Below are 16,310 nucleotides of genomic sequence, written 5' to 3'. Positions count from 1 at the left end.
GTGTGAGACTGTTGTTACTTATAATTTACGCATAATAATGTACTCAAAATGTATGCCACTTTGCGGAATAATGCAAGCAAAACAAAAAGAGACAGACCGAGAGGACTCTGTCTTGATAATGCGCCAGTATGAATGTCCAAAGTAGGCAGGACAAGAAGGAGGCGAGGGAACAGAGGAAAAGGTGTGCAAAGATTACTATAGTTGTTACATTAGCATTGCACAGCACTGTTAGATTTCCCCGACCTGGTGGGTTTCACAATGTTTTCCGCTCCAGCTCTTCACATCAACATGGCTTTGTTAGTGTCAGATTCATTTCTGCTCATGCACACATGAAGGGGGGGCGTTTAACAGGGCGGGGATGTCTTTGCCCTGTGCCAAGTGTTCACACCTTGGCTAGAGATGAATTAGGAACAGCTTACGAATTCTAGCTGGTGTGAAGCTGGTTTGAGGAACAGGGACTCAAGCCGTAGTGTTCTGTTAAAAAGGTCCAGGGTGCATAATGCGTTTTGGATTATGTGTGAACCCAGCACTTGGAAACACAGTGGGTGCACAGTGAACACAGCTTTAGCTAACATGAATTCCAAGTGGGTATTTTTCAGCCAATATTTTTTAATTTCTCTCTCCTTCTCCCTTTAGCATTCCAGGATGAGCTGGGCTCCTCACTAACAGGCAAGTGGCCTTCTGTTGCTTTCTGATTTCGCACCTGGATTTTGCCCGTCCCAATCCTGCAGATCTTTCCCACCAGAGACCAGCAAATTCCTTCCATAGCTCTGTGGCAGAACATCTGTTTTCCATGCGGGAGGTTCCAGGTTCAGTCCCCAGCATCTCCTGGTAGGAACGGGTAATAAGTGATCTACTGCCAGTCAGTAGTAGGCAGTAGGTCTGGCTCAGTATCATAAAAATTGTAGAATCACATAATCGTAGGATTGAAAGGGACCCCGGGGGTCATCTAGTCCAGCCCCCTGCAATGCAAGGATCTCAACTAGATCATACATGATAAGTGGCCACCCAACCTCTGTTTAAAATCCTCCAAGGAAGGAGAGTACACCACCACTCATGGGAGGATGCTCCACTGTCAAAAAGCTCTTAATATCAGAAAGTTATTCCTGATATTTAATCGGAATCTCCTTCCCCGTAACTTGAAGCCACTGGTTCAGGTCCTAACCTCCAGAGCAGGAGAAAACAAGCTTTGCTCCATCCTCCAAGTGACAGCTCCTTAGATATTTGAAGGTGTCTATTGAGCGCTGCAACCCCAGAGTCAGTCACGGCTGGACCCAATGGTCAGGGGTCCCTTTACCTTTATTACATCTCCTCTCAGTCTCCTCTTCTCTGTGCTAAACATACCCAGCTCCCTCAACCATTCCTCCTAAGGTTTGGTTGCCAGACCTTTGATCATCTTGGTCACCCTCAAATGCACACATTCCAGTGTGTCAATATCCTTCTTTAATTGCGGTGCCCAGAACTGGACACAGTTCTCCAGGTGTGGTCTATGTTCCTCTCAAAGCTGAGCCCAGCTGAAATTAGCTCCCACTGCCTCTGAAACTCAATGCCATACTATTCATTTAAGCTATTTATGTATCGCTGGAATATCTAAGCAATGTGCCCTAACAAGCACTTTTAACAGAGAGGCTGGTTATTTACCCAAGAGCTTATTGCCCATCATAAACCAGCCTCAGTCCTCAAAGGCAAAGCCACCTCCTCGTTCAGATCAGGGGTGGCAAACCTGTTGAACCTGTGTGTTATCAGAAGCGCCATAGTGCAAATCATGCTAACTGTCTTGACTGCAACCTTTAGCTGTCCAGCAAGTGAAAGATGCTGTCAAAGAGGCATATGAGCCGCTGGCACTCTTGAGCCAGCCTTTGAAGAAGCAGCTTCTGGAATCCTTCGAAGTTTTCCTGCAGGACGGAGAAGTCGCTCCCACTGTCCAGTCGATGGTTGGTCACTTTTCTCAGCTGCTCGACAGCTCATATACCGTGCTATTCTGCTGCATGTAGGTGTAGACCAGGGTTTCCCAAGCTTGGGTCTCCAGCTGTTTGTGGACTACAGTTCCCATCGTCCCTGACCGCTGGTCCTGCTAGCTAAGGATGATGGGAGCTGTAGTCCACAAATGGCTGGAGACTCAACCCTAGTATGGACACAGACTAAATCTGTAAATGCCAGGGATGGAGAACCTGTGACCCACCAGACGGGGGCTGAGGGGGGGCTGTAGACAAAACGGGAACTGCCGCTTTGCCCTGCTGCCACCACTGACCTGTTCATGGCCTAGAAGTAGTATCATCTGCGTAGATTTGGGGGAAGGGTTTGCAAATTTCGGGTAAGATTTTGCCCCAGATGGATGCAATCTTGCCCAAAATCGGTGCTGCTGGTGGCGGTGCTTCTCCACCACTGGTGTTGGCAGGGCAGGCGGGACACTCATTGGCATGCCACCTGGAGGCATCTGCCACCTGAAGTAGCAGCCTCACTCACCCTGCCTACTGGCTGGGGCAGCTCTGCCTCTAGATGTTGTTGGACTACAACTTCTATCATTCCTAACTATTGGCCATGCTAGCTGGGGCAGATGGGAGCTGGAGTCAAGCAACACCTGCAGGGCCACAGGTTCTTCTTCACAGCGGGTATGTATCCTTCCCGCGTCTATTTCAGTTTCAGCGCTTGTTCCGGAAAGCTGCTACCAAAGTATCTTCTTTCTTGAGCTTCCAGCCTGTCTGTTCCAAGATCCTGGCTTTACCCAAACTTATCCACTTAGTCTCTGCACCTAATCACATTGCTTATCTTTCCAGAAGTCCTTAATTTGAACTTAGCAGCAAATATGCATCTCAGCTCTGGGGGGAAAAGAAAAGAAAGGCATTGGGAGCTAAGGGCTCTGCTATATGTGGCAGCTATCCATTTTCACCCTTGTTGACTGACCAATTGCTATAATTTCCCATCAGCTGGAGCTTTCTATGGCAGGAAACAGTGTCGACCACTCCATGCTTGAGTCACTGAATGAGGAACACCGACCTTCTGTGGAAAAGCTGCTTTCCTATTTAGGGATTTCTCAAGACACAGAGTGTGTGAAAAACCAAGATCTCTGGGGACCAGTCAACTTCCTTTGTTCTTCTCTAGATGGTATGGAAAACACTTATCGGTTGGGTGTGTCTGCTTGGCTTCCCCAAAGCCAGAGGGGTTGGTGGATAGTTTTTGCACCTTCATTGCAAGCCTCTAAGCCAGGCATAGGCAAACTCGGCCCTCCCGATGTTTTGGGACTACAACTCCCATGATCCCTAACTAACAGGACAAATGGTCAGGGATGATGGGAACTGTGGTCCCAAAACATCTGGAGGACCAAGTTTGCCTATGCCTTCTCTAAGCCATCCATCCAGACCTGTCTGTTCTGGATAACTTTGCGCATGTGTGTGTAAAAGATGCTACCATCCAGATGTGGCAGTATTGCTCCATTCATCACGTCTTGGGATTTGTGTTCACAGACTTGGACTATGAGATGCTACCCCTGCTGGATACCATCCTGAAGAAGAAGAAAATGGCCCAGCAGCTGGAGATGGTGAGGACCTTCCGGCTTAACTCCTTCCATGTAGTTTTATTATTATTATTTTAAAGAAAAGATCAATATTCATGCCTGGGAGGTATTCATTTGCTCTTCCCTCACCCTTTACATCAGGACGATTTTCCCTTAAGAGTTTTAACATTTTGTTATGGCCACTGGCTGTCTCTTTCGTGGTCATCCACTCTGCCCAAGATGGTTGATCTTTCCTCATTGGGGAAGGAACAGTTAGGAAAAACGTAAAAAATCTTTCTGGAGTATTTTGAATCAGAGTTTAGGGGAGGTGACTTCTCCCTAGTTACAGTGAGGTGAACATGTGTGCATGTGTGAAGAAACAAGAAAGCAGGCTGGGAACAGACTAAAGAGAAGTCTATCAGTGGCTACTAGTCCCTATGGTTGTATATTACCTCATATATTACAGGTACCCCTGCGGCAGGTAAACGGCATTTCTGTGTGCTCTGACTTCCGTCACAGTATTCCGTTATGCCGGAAGCAGTTTAGTCATGCTGGCCACATGACCCAGAAAGCTGTCTGTGGACAAACGCCAGCTCCCTCAGCCTGAAAGCGAGATGAGTGCCGCAACCCCATATTCGCCTTTGACTGGACTTAACCGTCCAGGGGTCCTTTGCCTTTTACCTTTATATTACCTCAGTAGCTGAGGCAGTATGTCAGTTACTAAGAATCCAAAATGGGAGTGTGTTTTTGTACTCAAATTCTGCTTTGGGGCTTTCCACAGGCATCTGGTTGGCCACTGTGAAAACAGGGTGCTGGACTAGACAGGATTTTTGTCCAGCAGGGCTTTTCTCATGCCTTCTCCAGTTACTGCCCTCTCCCACAATTTATCCCAGGAATTGTACCCTGCTGTATCTGTGAGCGCTCAGTTCACATGCACTTGTGCGCCCAAGGAAGGCAATTATTGCTCATATGCCAGAGGAAGGGGCAGGTGTAAATTGGCCCTTTTGCTCATCTTGTCCCATTCTCTCTCTCCCTCTTTTTTTTTACATCAAAAGATGGATGGCATTTTGGAGTGGATTCTTTTTGGCGACGAAGGCAGCGATTTCGAGATTCCACACCATTCCTCGAAGAACGAAGAAATTCCCCTGGCCATTGAGATGCTGCAAACTTGTGGGCTGGATTTGGAAGCTGGGAAAGACTCCACCGTCTGTTTGTGGAGCAACGAAGCCCGTTCAGAACTGGCTGCTCTGTACTCCAGCTTGTATGCCCTGCAGATCCTAAGTGGGTGAAGCAGGAAGTAAAACAGATCCTAAGAAGGCAAATCTTTCCCCCTGTTGCAAGGGAGGTCAGTTGGGCTGAGGACTTAAGGTGTAAAGCCCTGCACAGCACTCAGTGCTTCCACCCTCCAGTTCTGAATTGGCTGGTGCTTCCTGCTTCTCCGCTTGTGGAATGGAGCGATTGGAAGACCACAAGAAGTAGCAAATGGTTTGCATTGGGTGATAGATAGAAGGCTGCTTGGGAGTGGTTTGCCATCCCAGTTACCATCCTAACCTGTATGGTTTTCCATCTTCTGATGCGTCTTTGTGAAATCCAGCCACATGGCCCAGATGCCAGACCAAGATTGCACATGAGGTCTTCATATCATCAAATGCATGATTCTTGCAGGAACTTTGGAAATATTTGTTGACAAGGTTCTTCCGTTTGGCAACCCAGTCATGTGGGCGGCATATAAATAACATCATCATCATCATCATCATCATCATCATCATCACATCATCATTAGGAGGGGTATTTGGTCCAAAGGCCACATGTAACATTAATACAAATGTGGAGGCTTCCTGTTTCACAGGAAACTGCAGCTAGTCAACAACTAGAGTGTAACCCTAAACTATGATTATCCTAAGACTTTTCAGAAGAGTGTTATACGGCCTCGTGGTCCAGCTTCTGTATGGCGATACACTGTTGGAAGTGGGAGGAGCCAAATTCTCAGCTGCTGAGTTCAAAATTAGGAATAAATTCCCTTGAAACGAGGGTCACAAATTGTGACTATTAAGACACTCAGGATGCCTAGAGACTAGTATCGCTCAGGTGTTTTTGTTGGGATCAATATTTAATTTTGGAGATGCCTTAGTTTTGCTTTATTGGTATTATGTTTCCACATATTTATTGTTAGCTATTTATTGTTGGATCTTATTTTGAATTATGTGCTTAATTTTATTGTATATTTACTAGACATTCCATGGTGGAAGTAAATACAGTGCTATCGTTTTCATGTCTTTCTTTGACTCTTGTTTGAACCCATGATTGGAGCAGAAAACGATGAAATAACAAGTCTTAGGATCCACTCTCCATTTTTCTCATTTTGTTTTTATTTAGCAGGATTTTGCTCCGTAGTTTTTAATCCGTATATTTGCACACGGCTGGCAGACCACTGCATTGTTTGGGCTGTAGCTCCCGGGATCACAGGCCACTGCGAACCAAATGGGCAAATGTCATATTGGGGAAATGAAGCCATCTAATGGGTTATCAGTCATGATATTCTTGCAACAATCAAGATTATATATCTACCTCTCCATGCACACATATGCAAAACATATGCACAAAGGACCAAGTGCAACAGCACTGCAATCATTTGTCTAACCTTTGCAATTAAGGAAAACATTTATTTACAATTCCAAGTTATTTGTCAAATGGCCATTCCCTCATCTTGCGATATTGCATTTATTCCACAAATTCATCAGGTTTGTTTGTTTTTATTGTTACTATTTTGCTGCCAAACTTCCAGTGCTCATTTGTTATCTTTAACATCAAATCCTCGTTGTAATAGTGACAGTGGGAAGCAAAGCAATTTTCACAGGATGGGAATTACAAATAGCAGGGGTACCTTGGTTGACGAATTTAATCCGTTCTGGCACCTCTGCTTTCACCCGCCTCCAAATGTCACTACACTGTTTGTATTTACAGTGGTACCTCGGGTTACAGACGCTTCAGGTTACAGACTCCACTAACCCAGAAATAGTACCTTGGTTTAAGAATGTTGCTTCAGGATGAGAACAGAAATCGTGCGGCAGCAGCAGGAGGCCCCATTAGCTAAAGTGGTACCTCAGGTTAAGAACAGTTTCAGGTTAAGAACAGACCTCCAGAACAAATTAAGTTCTTAACCTGAGGTACCACTGTACATGTGTGCAGAGGGAATAAAAATATTTTTGGGATAAATATTTCAATAGTATTTTGAGAGGTTTTTGGTTGGGCAATGTGCTGCAGAAACGAATTGGGGTTGTTGATTTTTTTTTGGCCAAAGTGGCACTGACCTAAAATAGAGAGATTCACCCATCCCTGTTTCTAAAAGGAGCAATTGCACCTCTGTGCTTTTGAGGTTGCGTAGGAGATGTTCTCTCAGCCTCAAAAAGCTGTGCTCAAAGAGCCCTTATATCGCTTGATTTAATAGGAGAAATCAAGTGGGCATCCATTGCTGGGTGATCTGAGCCTAACCTCTCTCACCCTCAGTAGCTACCTTGCAGAGCTGTGATAATAAATGGGGAGTGACCTTCCCAAAGCCATGTGTGCCATCCCAAACACTTCGGAGGAGGATGGTGAGGGTGGTGGGAACAGATAGATAATAAAACAAATACCGCAGCAATTTGCACAGTCGCTGTGGGCGATGTCGTTTTTCCCAAACCCTGGCCGGCAGCTGTCCAGCCGAGTGACTTGTAAACTATGGTCTACGTAATGGATTGCAGGGGCATTCTGAAACTCATGTTTCATGATGTACTGCTGCCTACGGAAGAACTCTTCCACGAGCGACTGGGCCTAAAACATACAATTAAGTCAGAAAAATACAACAACATGCATGTTGACTGGATGCATCAACGTTATATATTTCCCTACATGTAACAAGGGGGGTTTATTCCTTCTCACTTCCTTGCCCTTGCCAGTGCATTCTATAGCAACCATTCTCTCCCCACTTCATTACATAAAGGAACAAGATTTTAGTCCCCATAAATTGTGCACTAACATTTGAAAATGCCTGCGGAAGACCCCTCTAGTGTTCAAACATCTATGCTATTTGAAGTTGCTTGCTCCCCGCACTTTTAAAGGATAGCAATGGGCTACGTGAAGGTATTCACGCCCCTGCAGTGCATATCACGAGGAGCGGCATCTGCTGAAATCACCCTCCCACTTCAGGATAAAAACCGAAGGTGCAGGAACCCTGGCCTCTAGGTTATGGCTGCTCCCTTTAATTTCTCCAGCCACTGTTTATCCCCTCCTTTTCCTGTTGGCACTGCCAGCCTCAATGTTCAGTAGGCTGTCATGGCAGCCATGCTTCTTAGTAATACTGTGCATGTGCGAATGGTAGAGGGTGCTTCTTGGTACTGGTAGGGCAGGCCAGGGAGACCAGGAGGAGGTGGAACCAGAGCCAATGATGGGCAGAGCCAAGTAATTCTAGTTTGGTTCCCACCCTGCTCCTTGCTGAGTTCTGCCAGGGCAATGCTGAAACCAACAGTCAGGGCCATCCCATCAACTGGATGCATGTAAATAGACAGACAGGTAGGCGCTGGCAGAGGGCAGATTGAGGTTAAAGGGGTAGTGCCCCATTTACCCTAATGGAATAACCACAAGGGGCGGGGTGCGTTCAAAACAGTTAGCCAAAAAAAAGGACAACTGCAGCAGATGTGCAGAACAGTTAGGGATCCAAGCCGGTTGGGGAGAGGGGGCACCTACCTATCTCCACCCCAAAAAACCTAACTTAGAGAGCAATTCGAACCCAAGATACTGCAAGAGAGAACGGTTATGACTTGTTAGTGTACACAGGAGGCTATATGCCAAGGAGTAGGAAAAGGTATTTTATGCTTTGTAAGCTGCTCTGAGCCTCTATTCCCTCTCTCCCAACTCACTTATCTTGTTAGCATTTTGGAATGTATAACTGTTGAATATTCCAGTTCAGAATTATTATTTTTTGAAAAGAACTCTGACCTTTTGAACACGGTTGTTGGTCACATCTTCACAGTCAGAGGCCATCTTGCGACAGATAAGTTCCCAGCCAGGGGCAAATGGACTCACTAAAAGGCAAAGAAATACAACTGCCTGCTGATGAAAATTCATTTCTCTGTTAATTGTGCCCAAAGAATCACCAAAGACAGGGTTTTTGCACTCATTCCCAAGTCTTATTTACTCACAACTAAACCTGGGCGATTGGAATGGAATTTGCTTCCAGGAAAGGTTGCTTAGGACTGCAGTCACAAAGGCTGCCTTCTTTCAAGCTTTATTAGATCTGCCTTGTTTAGGAGTGTTATTAGAAAAGGACGGACAATCCAGGAGACACATAACCTGTCTTATAGCTCCATCTTTGGGCCAGGAAGGCGGGGAGGAAATAAACCCCAAACTCTAAGCTCTTAAAGTGATGGGTGAAGCAAGCAACAGAGGAAGAAGGAATGTGGCTTCAGTTATACTATAACCAAGTACCATGGACAGCGACAGAAGGCCTGGCCTATGGCAGCAGCTTTCAAACTTTCTATCTTGTGAGAAGATTTTTGCCATTGATATCTCTGCCATTAAACCCCACTGCCCTGCAGTAAATTCTGGGGCATGTTCTGTGCTGCAGGCAGCTCTCATGATGTCATTTGGGCCTACACTTTGCCCCGTGTGAGCCCATGTGAACCAAGACCCAACCCTCTCTGGTGGCTGCATATTGCAAGGAAGTTCAGTGGAGGTCTGCAAGAGACCTTTCAGGAAGTTTGTGTACTGTTAGAAAGACAGGGCACTTTCTCTTCCGATAAGAGATAAAATGCCCTTTAGGGAACCTCTCTAAAGGCCAGTCAGGGGGATCTTTTATCTCTGATCTTAGCACCAAACACCATAACACTGAGATTGGAAATAAATCCTCTGCCTGCTGTTTAAGAGTAAAAGGCAGCATTTCCCCCTTTTATTCTTAAAGAACAGGCAGAGGGCCTATTTGACATTTCAATGCTGTGGTGTTTGGCACTAAGACTGGAGATAGAATATCCCTCTGACGGATCTTTAGAGATCCTCTCTAAATATCTAGCTCTATGTGGATCATCCCACCACTGTTTCCCATTGGCCAAAGGCCATGGTGACAAAACAGAAACACCCCTCTTCTGTTACCTTGAAAAACAATGAACAGCTCATCTTCTAGCCCATGTTTTGGTCGCTTGACAGAAAAGCATCTGTAGGACGTCTCGCTGATACGACACGTCAGGTGGGAAATCAGATTGTTCAAGATCTTATTTAGCTCTTGAAAGAATTGATGATTTGTTGTTAGACGGCACTCTTTGGTCGTAAAGTGAACAGCCATTCGATACGTGTAATCTGGTTCCCGATATGCTTTAAAAGATAGGGGTGAGAGGAAAAATGTGATTGACTCTAAATGGTATGCACTATCATCTGCTGTTGTTGCTAACCATATTTATCTATTTATAAAGCACCTACTGCAACTACAATTTGTACATAAAATAAAAGACCCAGGCTCTTTTCTCTCAGGCTTATGGTGTAAATTAATCTATTGTTTTCAGGCCTCGGTCAATGTATATGGGTTGTGATCTATGAATTGGCTACAATCTGACACCAGGTAAGCCACACCAGAAGTGCTGCTGCTGTTTCTCTTTCTCACTTAAAGCTTCTTTCTTTGGCCACTAAAAGTCAGGGAAGAAGCAGGGCACCTGGGACAAAATCCATGAACAACGGTCATGTTAGCACAACTGTAGTTTAGCATAATGTGCATGAGCTAGAATGAGCATTCATGTGCTAACCCTTTTCCTCTTCTCTTGCACAGCCAGGAGGAGTTTAAAGCTTCACGTTTAAGTTAACCATGGCTTTTTCTTGACTGACGTACTGCGGTTAGCATTAACAAGCCAGCTTCAAACCATGGCTTGGGTGGTTGGCTTGTTTAAGTTCACTATAGTTACTCAGAACCATGGCTCCAGGACTCGATCATCTAGGAAGCTGGATGGGGAAGACATTAGAGGAGCATGAAAGCTCAAGGCTTGCTCAGGTTTGTTCCAACTCATGCGCCTTGCATTAAAACTGTGAAGTGCCCTGAGACCTGAGGGTATAGGGCAGTATACAAATTTAATAAATAATAACAAATAATTAAAACTGTGGATTAGTATGACATGTGAACCAGCTCAGTTTCTGCATATTAGTAGTAAACGGGTGCTCTGGGGCACTTACATATAAGCAGTTAGTGCAGAATCCCAGTTTAATTGTAGAGAAAGAGAAGTGCAGAAAACCTGTACCTGTGCCCCCCCTCTCTCTGTGTATGAGGGGGGGGGGAGAGAGAGAGGTGTTGGCTTGGCCAGCTCTTGTGCCTTTTATAGCAGGTTGATCTGTCAAAAGATGCACAGGTAACACCTTCCAGATAATGGAGATAAAGTACCTATGGTGTCTGCAGATTTAGATGTTGTCAAAGGCACAGGAGTAGGAGCTAACTGAAAAGCTGGCAACCCTAGCTGAGTCCTCATTAGAGGACGGTGCATTTCTGAGTATCCAAACTTCTCTGGTATGTTGGGGCTTTTTGGAGGCTCAAAGTAGCCTGATTCAGTCCTGTTTGTGAGCCTAGGAATTAGGCAAGGCCTAGAGCAAGAGTTAGGAGGGCACAGGCAAGACAGGACCTGCTTCTCTTACCATACACCATAAACCTATATGTCTTGAATATCTCTCGTTCTCCTTTCATGTCGGGCTGTAAAACTCTGTAAGAAAGTGTGCAAGTGTAAGATCCAGACAGGTGCTCTGTAAAACCGCGCACCATCAACTTTCCAGTAGCTGTGAGATTCACATAACTTTTCCCTAAAAGAAAGAAAGAAAGGTAAAGCCAGGTCAACAGACATGCAACATACATGAGCCTGTGCTCTAAGGCAGCTGCAGGCATGCAAAGGATCTGGTGGGAGGGGTCCTACAATACATGCAAATGGCATCCTAATTTTGCTTTCTGTGCTGGGGCAGCTGCCACCAGTAGAAGTCACTATCAGCGCAGATACCAAAATAAATGGGCCTGTTTTACCATATAATAGGAAACCATATAATTTCCCAGCTGTCAATTTCAAAAGTGATTTGCCATGCGCCAGGGCAACTGAAAGTCAGGAAACACAAGCCCAATACCCTCTTGGGCAAATGGAAGTAGTTACACAGTTATTTGGATCCCAGCAGACAAGCACCTAATTTCTGTGCTACTCCGGCACTCTAGTTGTGGCACATTATGGTGTATGCGTGAATCCATCTCTCCATGTGGAGGGGTTGAGTTTGTAGCCCTGTCTTCAAGAGGGAGTTGAGGTAGACAGCCTATTGATCCTTTCTATTGCAGGGGGTTGGACTAAATGACCCTAGAGGTCCCTTCTAACTCTACAATTCTATGATTTCTGATTCTGCCAAAAAGGTAACTCACGTCTCAGGTTCAGTCCATCTGGCCCAATCCATAGGTAGTTGGGGTCTATGACTTCACTTTGTGAAAGTGACAAGTCCATGCACACTAGGAAGGGGCTGTCTCTGTGTACTTTGACATAGACATTCACTGCAGAAGAAGATGATGTTGAAATATGGTCATATCCTGAGCATAAGTAAAGATAAAGGTAAAGGACCCTGGACCAGGACCAGATTTAGATGAAGAGAGGTCCTAGGCTACTCCACTTGTGAGGCCCTTCCCCACCCCCACCCCCACAACTAGAAGAAAATGGAAGTGTTATAAACAAAAATGCATAAAATTAATACTGAAAAACTTCTGCAATAACTGAACTTTGTGAACCTTTTGTGGCCTGGGCAGGCCGTGTTGTCCTCTTATATGCCTGCTGGGATTGACAAGGCATCTGACCCACACCTGAATCTCATAGCTCTCCTGTAGCTGCCTCTGATTAGTTCATTTAACTCTTAGTGGAAATAATTAGCATGTGCATGGAAGTTGCCAAACCAATTAACCAACTAGAAGGATTGCTCTAAATAGCACAGTTTTCCTAGAACTTGATATTGCTGGATAGTTTTGATGAACTGCAAAAGCATTTTTAGTTGGCTTTCTGTTACCACCCTGGAACTTTTCTTTATTAGTGCCACTTTGTTTTGTACGATTCCTTGCAAATGAAGGAAAACAACTTTTCTGCTTGTATATGTTGATAATATAATTTTGGTTACTGAGGACAAACAAGGTTTTACAAAAACCAGATTGGGTGCAGGCCTGGTCAGGACATAGGCGTCCTGACTGTCACAAAGGTGACCTGTGTGCTTGCTTGCTTCCTTAACAGCTGTTGAAAACTTTAAGGTCCCTGCTCTCCCTGCTTATGGTCTTTGTAGTGGACCTGGAGACTCCAATAGAGAGCATTCCATGTCAAGAAGGAGGGCAAGTGGGCACCCTATCAAATGACAGGGCAGGAGCTACACGGAGCAGGGCCTCTTCACTGGTGGTGCTCATTGTATGCCTTGCTCTTCCCAGACCTGCTCTCTTTTGGTCTGTATTTTGGAGCTTTATAATTTAGGAAGACCATGGAAGAATTGGTTGTCAAGTCTTATCAGTTGCTGACGTATGAGCGGATTTTATTTGCTGTTATTCTGTACTTCTGGTGCACCAGGGTTTACACCAGCATAATAGAGTTGGCCAGGATGCCAGAAGGGATACAATTTACGAGCTTTCTCCATTATCTGCACAACAGGGGGTGTTCAGTCAACAGTGCAAAGGCTGAGCTGAAGCGTTTCCTGCTGGTTACCTGCTTTCAGCAATAGGGGTTGCTGTTTGGTAGTACCCAATTGGTTAGCTGTCAGATTCTAGAGCTCCCTATTGGTGGCTCTTAGGTAATTCAAAAAATACAGAGTCCGTTCATAAAACACAGTGTTCATTCATAAAGCAGTAACATAAATCTCCATTGCTACATATTGGGTGTATATTTCAGCAGTTGAATGTACAAGTTTATGGCCATGCTGTAGTGTAGTGCTTATGCAACTGTGAATAAAGGGTGGCTGGGCTCATTGTCTCAGGGTTTTGGGGGGGGGGAAGAGGTGACAAAATTGATTTCCATAACAGGCCCTTGAGTCTGTACTCTGAATGATGATACCAGGGACCTAGAAGGTTCAGGGCTTGTCAGTCCAACCCCTGCATAGTCTCATCAGGGCTGACTTTAAGGCAACTGCAGCAATTGGGCCAAATTGGGCACCGCGGGCCACTCCTAAGGGGGCCCCTGCACCAGGGGAATCTAGGTGAATTTTATTTATAGCTATAAGATTTTGCAGACTTTGGCTGTGAAGTGGGGCCCTACAAAAAAAAAAAAAAATCAAGTTGCGCCCCACTGCTTTGAATTGGGCCCACTGGCTAGCCCTGAGTCTAATAGTTGCTGGGCCTGAGTTGCCTTGCCCTTGCATGAAGTCTTTGGTTTACAATTTTGGGAGAGGGAAGACTGCAGCACTGGGGAGCGGGCAGGCTGGTGAGGCCCTCTAGATTTAGAGGCCCAAGTTGCCCTGCCCTCGCATGAAGTCTTGGGTTTACAATTTTGGGAAATGGAAGACTGCAATACTGGGGAGCGGGCAGGCTGGCGAGGCCCCCTAGATTTAGAGGCCCTAGGGTTCAGCCTACTTAGCCTATACATAAATCCGGCACTGCCCTGGACAGTTAAGTACAGTCAAAGGTGACTATGGGGTTGTGGCGCTCATCTCGCTTTCAGGTTGAGGGAGCTGGCGTTTGTCCACAGACAGCTTTCTGGGTCATGTGGCCAGCATGACTGAACCACTTCTGGTGCAATGGAACACTGTGACAGAAGCCAGAGCGCACAGAAACACTGTTTACCTTACTGCCAAGGTGGTACCTATTTATCTATTTGCACTGGTGTGCTTTCAAACTGCTCACCCCATCGTGGGAATTCAAGCCGCCGACCTTCTGATTGGCAAGCCCAAGCGGCTCAGTGGTTTAGACCTCTTTCAATAAAGTGACACAAACAGGATACGATGCACCTGTTGAACTTCTAAGAATTATCTCTGCTCCTTTCATTGGTAAACAACAACAACAACACACACACACTGTATTCCATGCACCGTCTTAATTTTAGAAATGGAAAAATACAATGTTACCTTTATGGTGGGTATTGCCATAAATGAAATTCTTTTTAACTGACGTAACAGAATACTGTTCTTTGCCCACTTCATTTTCGACTGCGGGGAAAATAAAATTATTTAATGATTAGAGCACATGGGATTGAACCACAGAGACCTGGGGTTAAATCTCAACTCACACGAAGCTTGCTCCATGACCTTGGACCAGTCAATGCTCAGCCTACCCTTCCTCACAGAGTTGTTGTGAAGATAACAAGCATTACAATGCAATGCAAGTTGCCCTGAGCTACCTGGAGGAATAGTAGGGTCTGAATAGGAAGTGAGGTTCAATCCCAATAAAATGAAGATGTTGGTAGGTGGTTTGTCTGACGAAAGAGGGTCTGGATCTGGTGCTCTTTGGGGCTACATGACCCACCTTACCTTACTCTGGAAGGACCACACAATCTATAGGAATAGGAGCAGGAAGCAGATGGAAGTCCTTGTGTGGTGCTGGGGGGGGGGGGCGGGCAGTGGCTCTGCATTTGCTGCAAGCAGCAGGACCTCTTGCACCAGCCATGCAAATGTGGCCAGCTGCAAACACAGGACAGGCTTCTTACACCTCTCAGAAAGACGTAGGAAGAGGGAATTTCATCAGATGGCATTTGCGTGGCAAGCCACCCTAACGTTCTACCCAAAATACTTGATGTGGCACACAAGTGGGCTCCAGCAGAATGAGAATAAGTCAGATTGAAGGGCATAAAATAAGCCATAAGGGCATAAAATAAACCTTGGAGGATTTTTTGCCTGCAAAACCTGCCACAATAAATGTGTCCATCTTTAAGGTGCCGCAACAAGACCCATTTTTGTTGTTTTTGCAACAGACTCAATTACAGTGGTACAGTGGTACCTCGCAAGACGAAAAACGCGCAAGATGAAAGGGTTTTTCATTTTTTGAGTTGCTTCGCAAGATGATTTTCCCTATGGGCTTGCTTCGCAAGATGAAAACGTCTTGCGAGTTTGTTTCCTTTTTCTTAAAGCCGTTAATACCCAGGGAATCCACTATCCGCAAGACGAAAAAATCGCAAGATGAAACAACTCACAGAATGAATTAATTTCGTCTTGCAAGGCACCACTGTACCTTTGACTGCGAACAGGATCCATTCCAGAGCCCTGTTCACATCCAGAGCAAAACACAACCTGCGTCTGTGCATCTGCGCGTGCGCAGGTCACGATTCGCTGCTTCTGAGCATGCATGTGATGTCATTTTGAGCGTCTGCACATGCGTGAGTGGTGAAACCCAGAAGTAACGCATTCCATTACTTCCTGGTTGCTGCAGAACGCAACCTGAAAATGCTCAACCTGAAGCAACTTCAACCCAAGGTATGACTGTATATGTAATGGTTCCCCCCACCCCACCCAGTTTCTGTACCCTCTGCGAGAAGGCTAGGCCTGAGAACCACCAAGGGGCGGACCCAAGTGATGCTCATCGTCCTGCCCCCTGGGGAATCCCGGTACCCAGACCTGCATACCATTGGCCGATCCATTGTAAAATGGATGTCACTTACCTTGGGTCAAGGCCATGAGAGCATTCAGCATGACCCCCATCATGAGGAGAAGGTGGGGGGCGATGTACAGGGGAAGGGGTGACCAACCGCTGCCGCCTTGCATGGTGCAATGGAGAGTCCATCCTTTTCTGCTACTCTGGCCCTCTCAGCCTTCTGTCCATAAGGGGAGGAGAAGGGGAAAACAAAGGGAGGTACCCCTCCTGGGTCCAGTTGGCGTTCCAACTGTCACACCAACA

General features: G+C 45.8%; 2 protein-coding genes across 3 annotated transcripts in view; one reads left to right on the top strand and one right to left on the bottom strand.

The window, feature by feature from the left end:
- LOC309355469 (gasdermin-A3-like) overlaps nt 1-5,842 on the top strand; it is an 18,397-nt gene extending 12,555 nt beyond the window's left edge. The window contains exons 8-12 of the mRNA XM_081886376.1: nt 637-669; nt 1,795-1,934; nt 2,928-3,105; nt 3,465-3,538; nt 4,549-5,842. Of these exons, the coding sequence (XP_081742502.1) occupies nt 637-669; nt 1,795-1,934; nt 2,928-3,105; nt 3,465-3,538; nt 4,549-4,782 (659 nt within the window). The 3' untranslated portion in view covers nt 4,783-5,842. The remainder of the gene's footprint in view (nt 1-636; nt 670-1,794; nt 1,935-2,927; nt 3,106-3,464; nt 3,539-4,548) is intronic.
- Nucleotides 5,841-16,310, bottom strand: ZPBP2 (zona pellucida binding protein 2). Of its 2 annotated transcripts, none has more exons than XM_081886417.1 (8): nt 16,075-16,310; nt 14,549-14,629; nt 11,892-12,017; nt 11,135-11,296; nt 9,617-9,835; nt 8,468-8,553; nt 7,126-7,303; nt 5,841-5,963 (listed from the first exon to the last, which is right to left on the bottom strand). In XM_081886417.1, exons 1-8 carry the CDS (start codon nt 16,175-16,177, stop codon nt 5,866-5,868), a joined length of 1,053 nt encoding a protein of 350 aa, XP_081742543.1. In that variant the 5' UTR covers nt 16,178-16,310; the 3' UTR covers nt 5,841-5,865. The 2 variants fall into 2 exon arrangements, with proteins under 2 accessions (XP_081742543.1, XP_081742544.1); XM_081886418.1 differs by having other exon boundaries at nt 16,171-16,309.

Source organism: Podarcis melisellensis (genome assembly GCF_964234715.1).
Source record: "Podarcis melisellensis genome assembly, chromosome: 13".
Taxonomy (NCBI): Eukaryota; Metazoa; Chordata; class Lepidosauria; order Squamata; family Lacertidae; genus Podarcis; species Podarcis melisellensis.
This window is presented reverse-complemented; position numbering and strand designations above follow the sequence as displayed.

Bases quoted from the DNA above. Each gene is read 5' to 3' on its own strand.
- ZPBP2 (XM_081886417.1), bottom strand. From the start codon at position 16,177: ATGCAAGGCGGCAGCGGTTGGTCACCCCTTCCCCTGTACATCGCCCCC. The intron at 9,836-11,134 runs GTAAGAGAAGCA...TATCTTTTAAAG, and splicing joins ATATAGGTTTATGGTGTATG to CATATCGGGAACCAGATTAC. The intron at 5,964-7,125 runs GTATTTGTTTTA...TTTGGTTCGCAG, and splicing joins CGACTGTGCAAATTGCTGCG to TGGCCTGTGATCCCGGGAGC.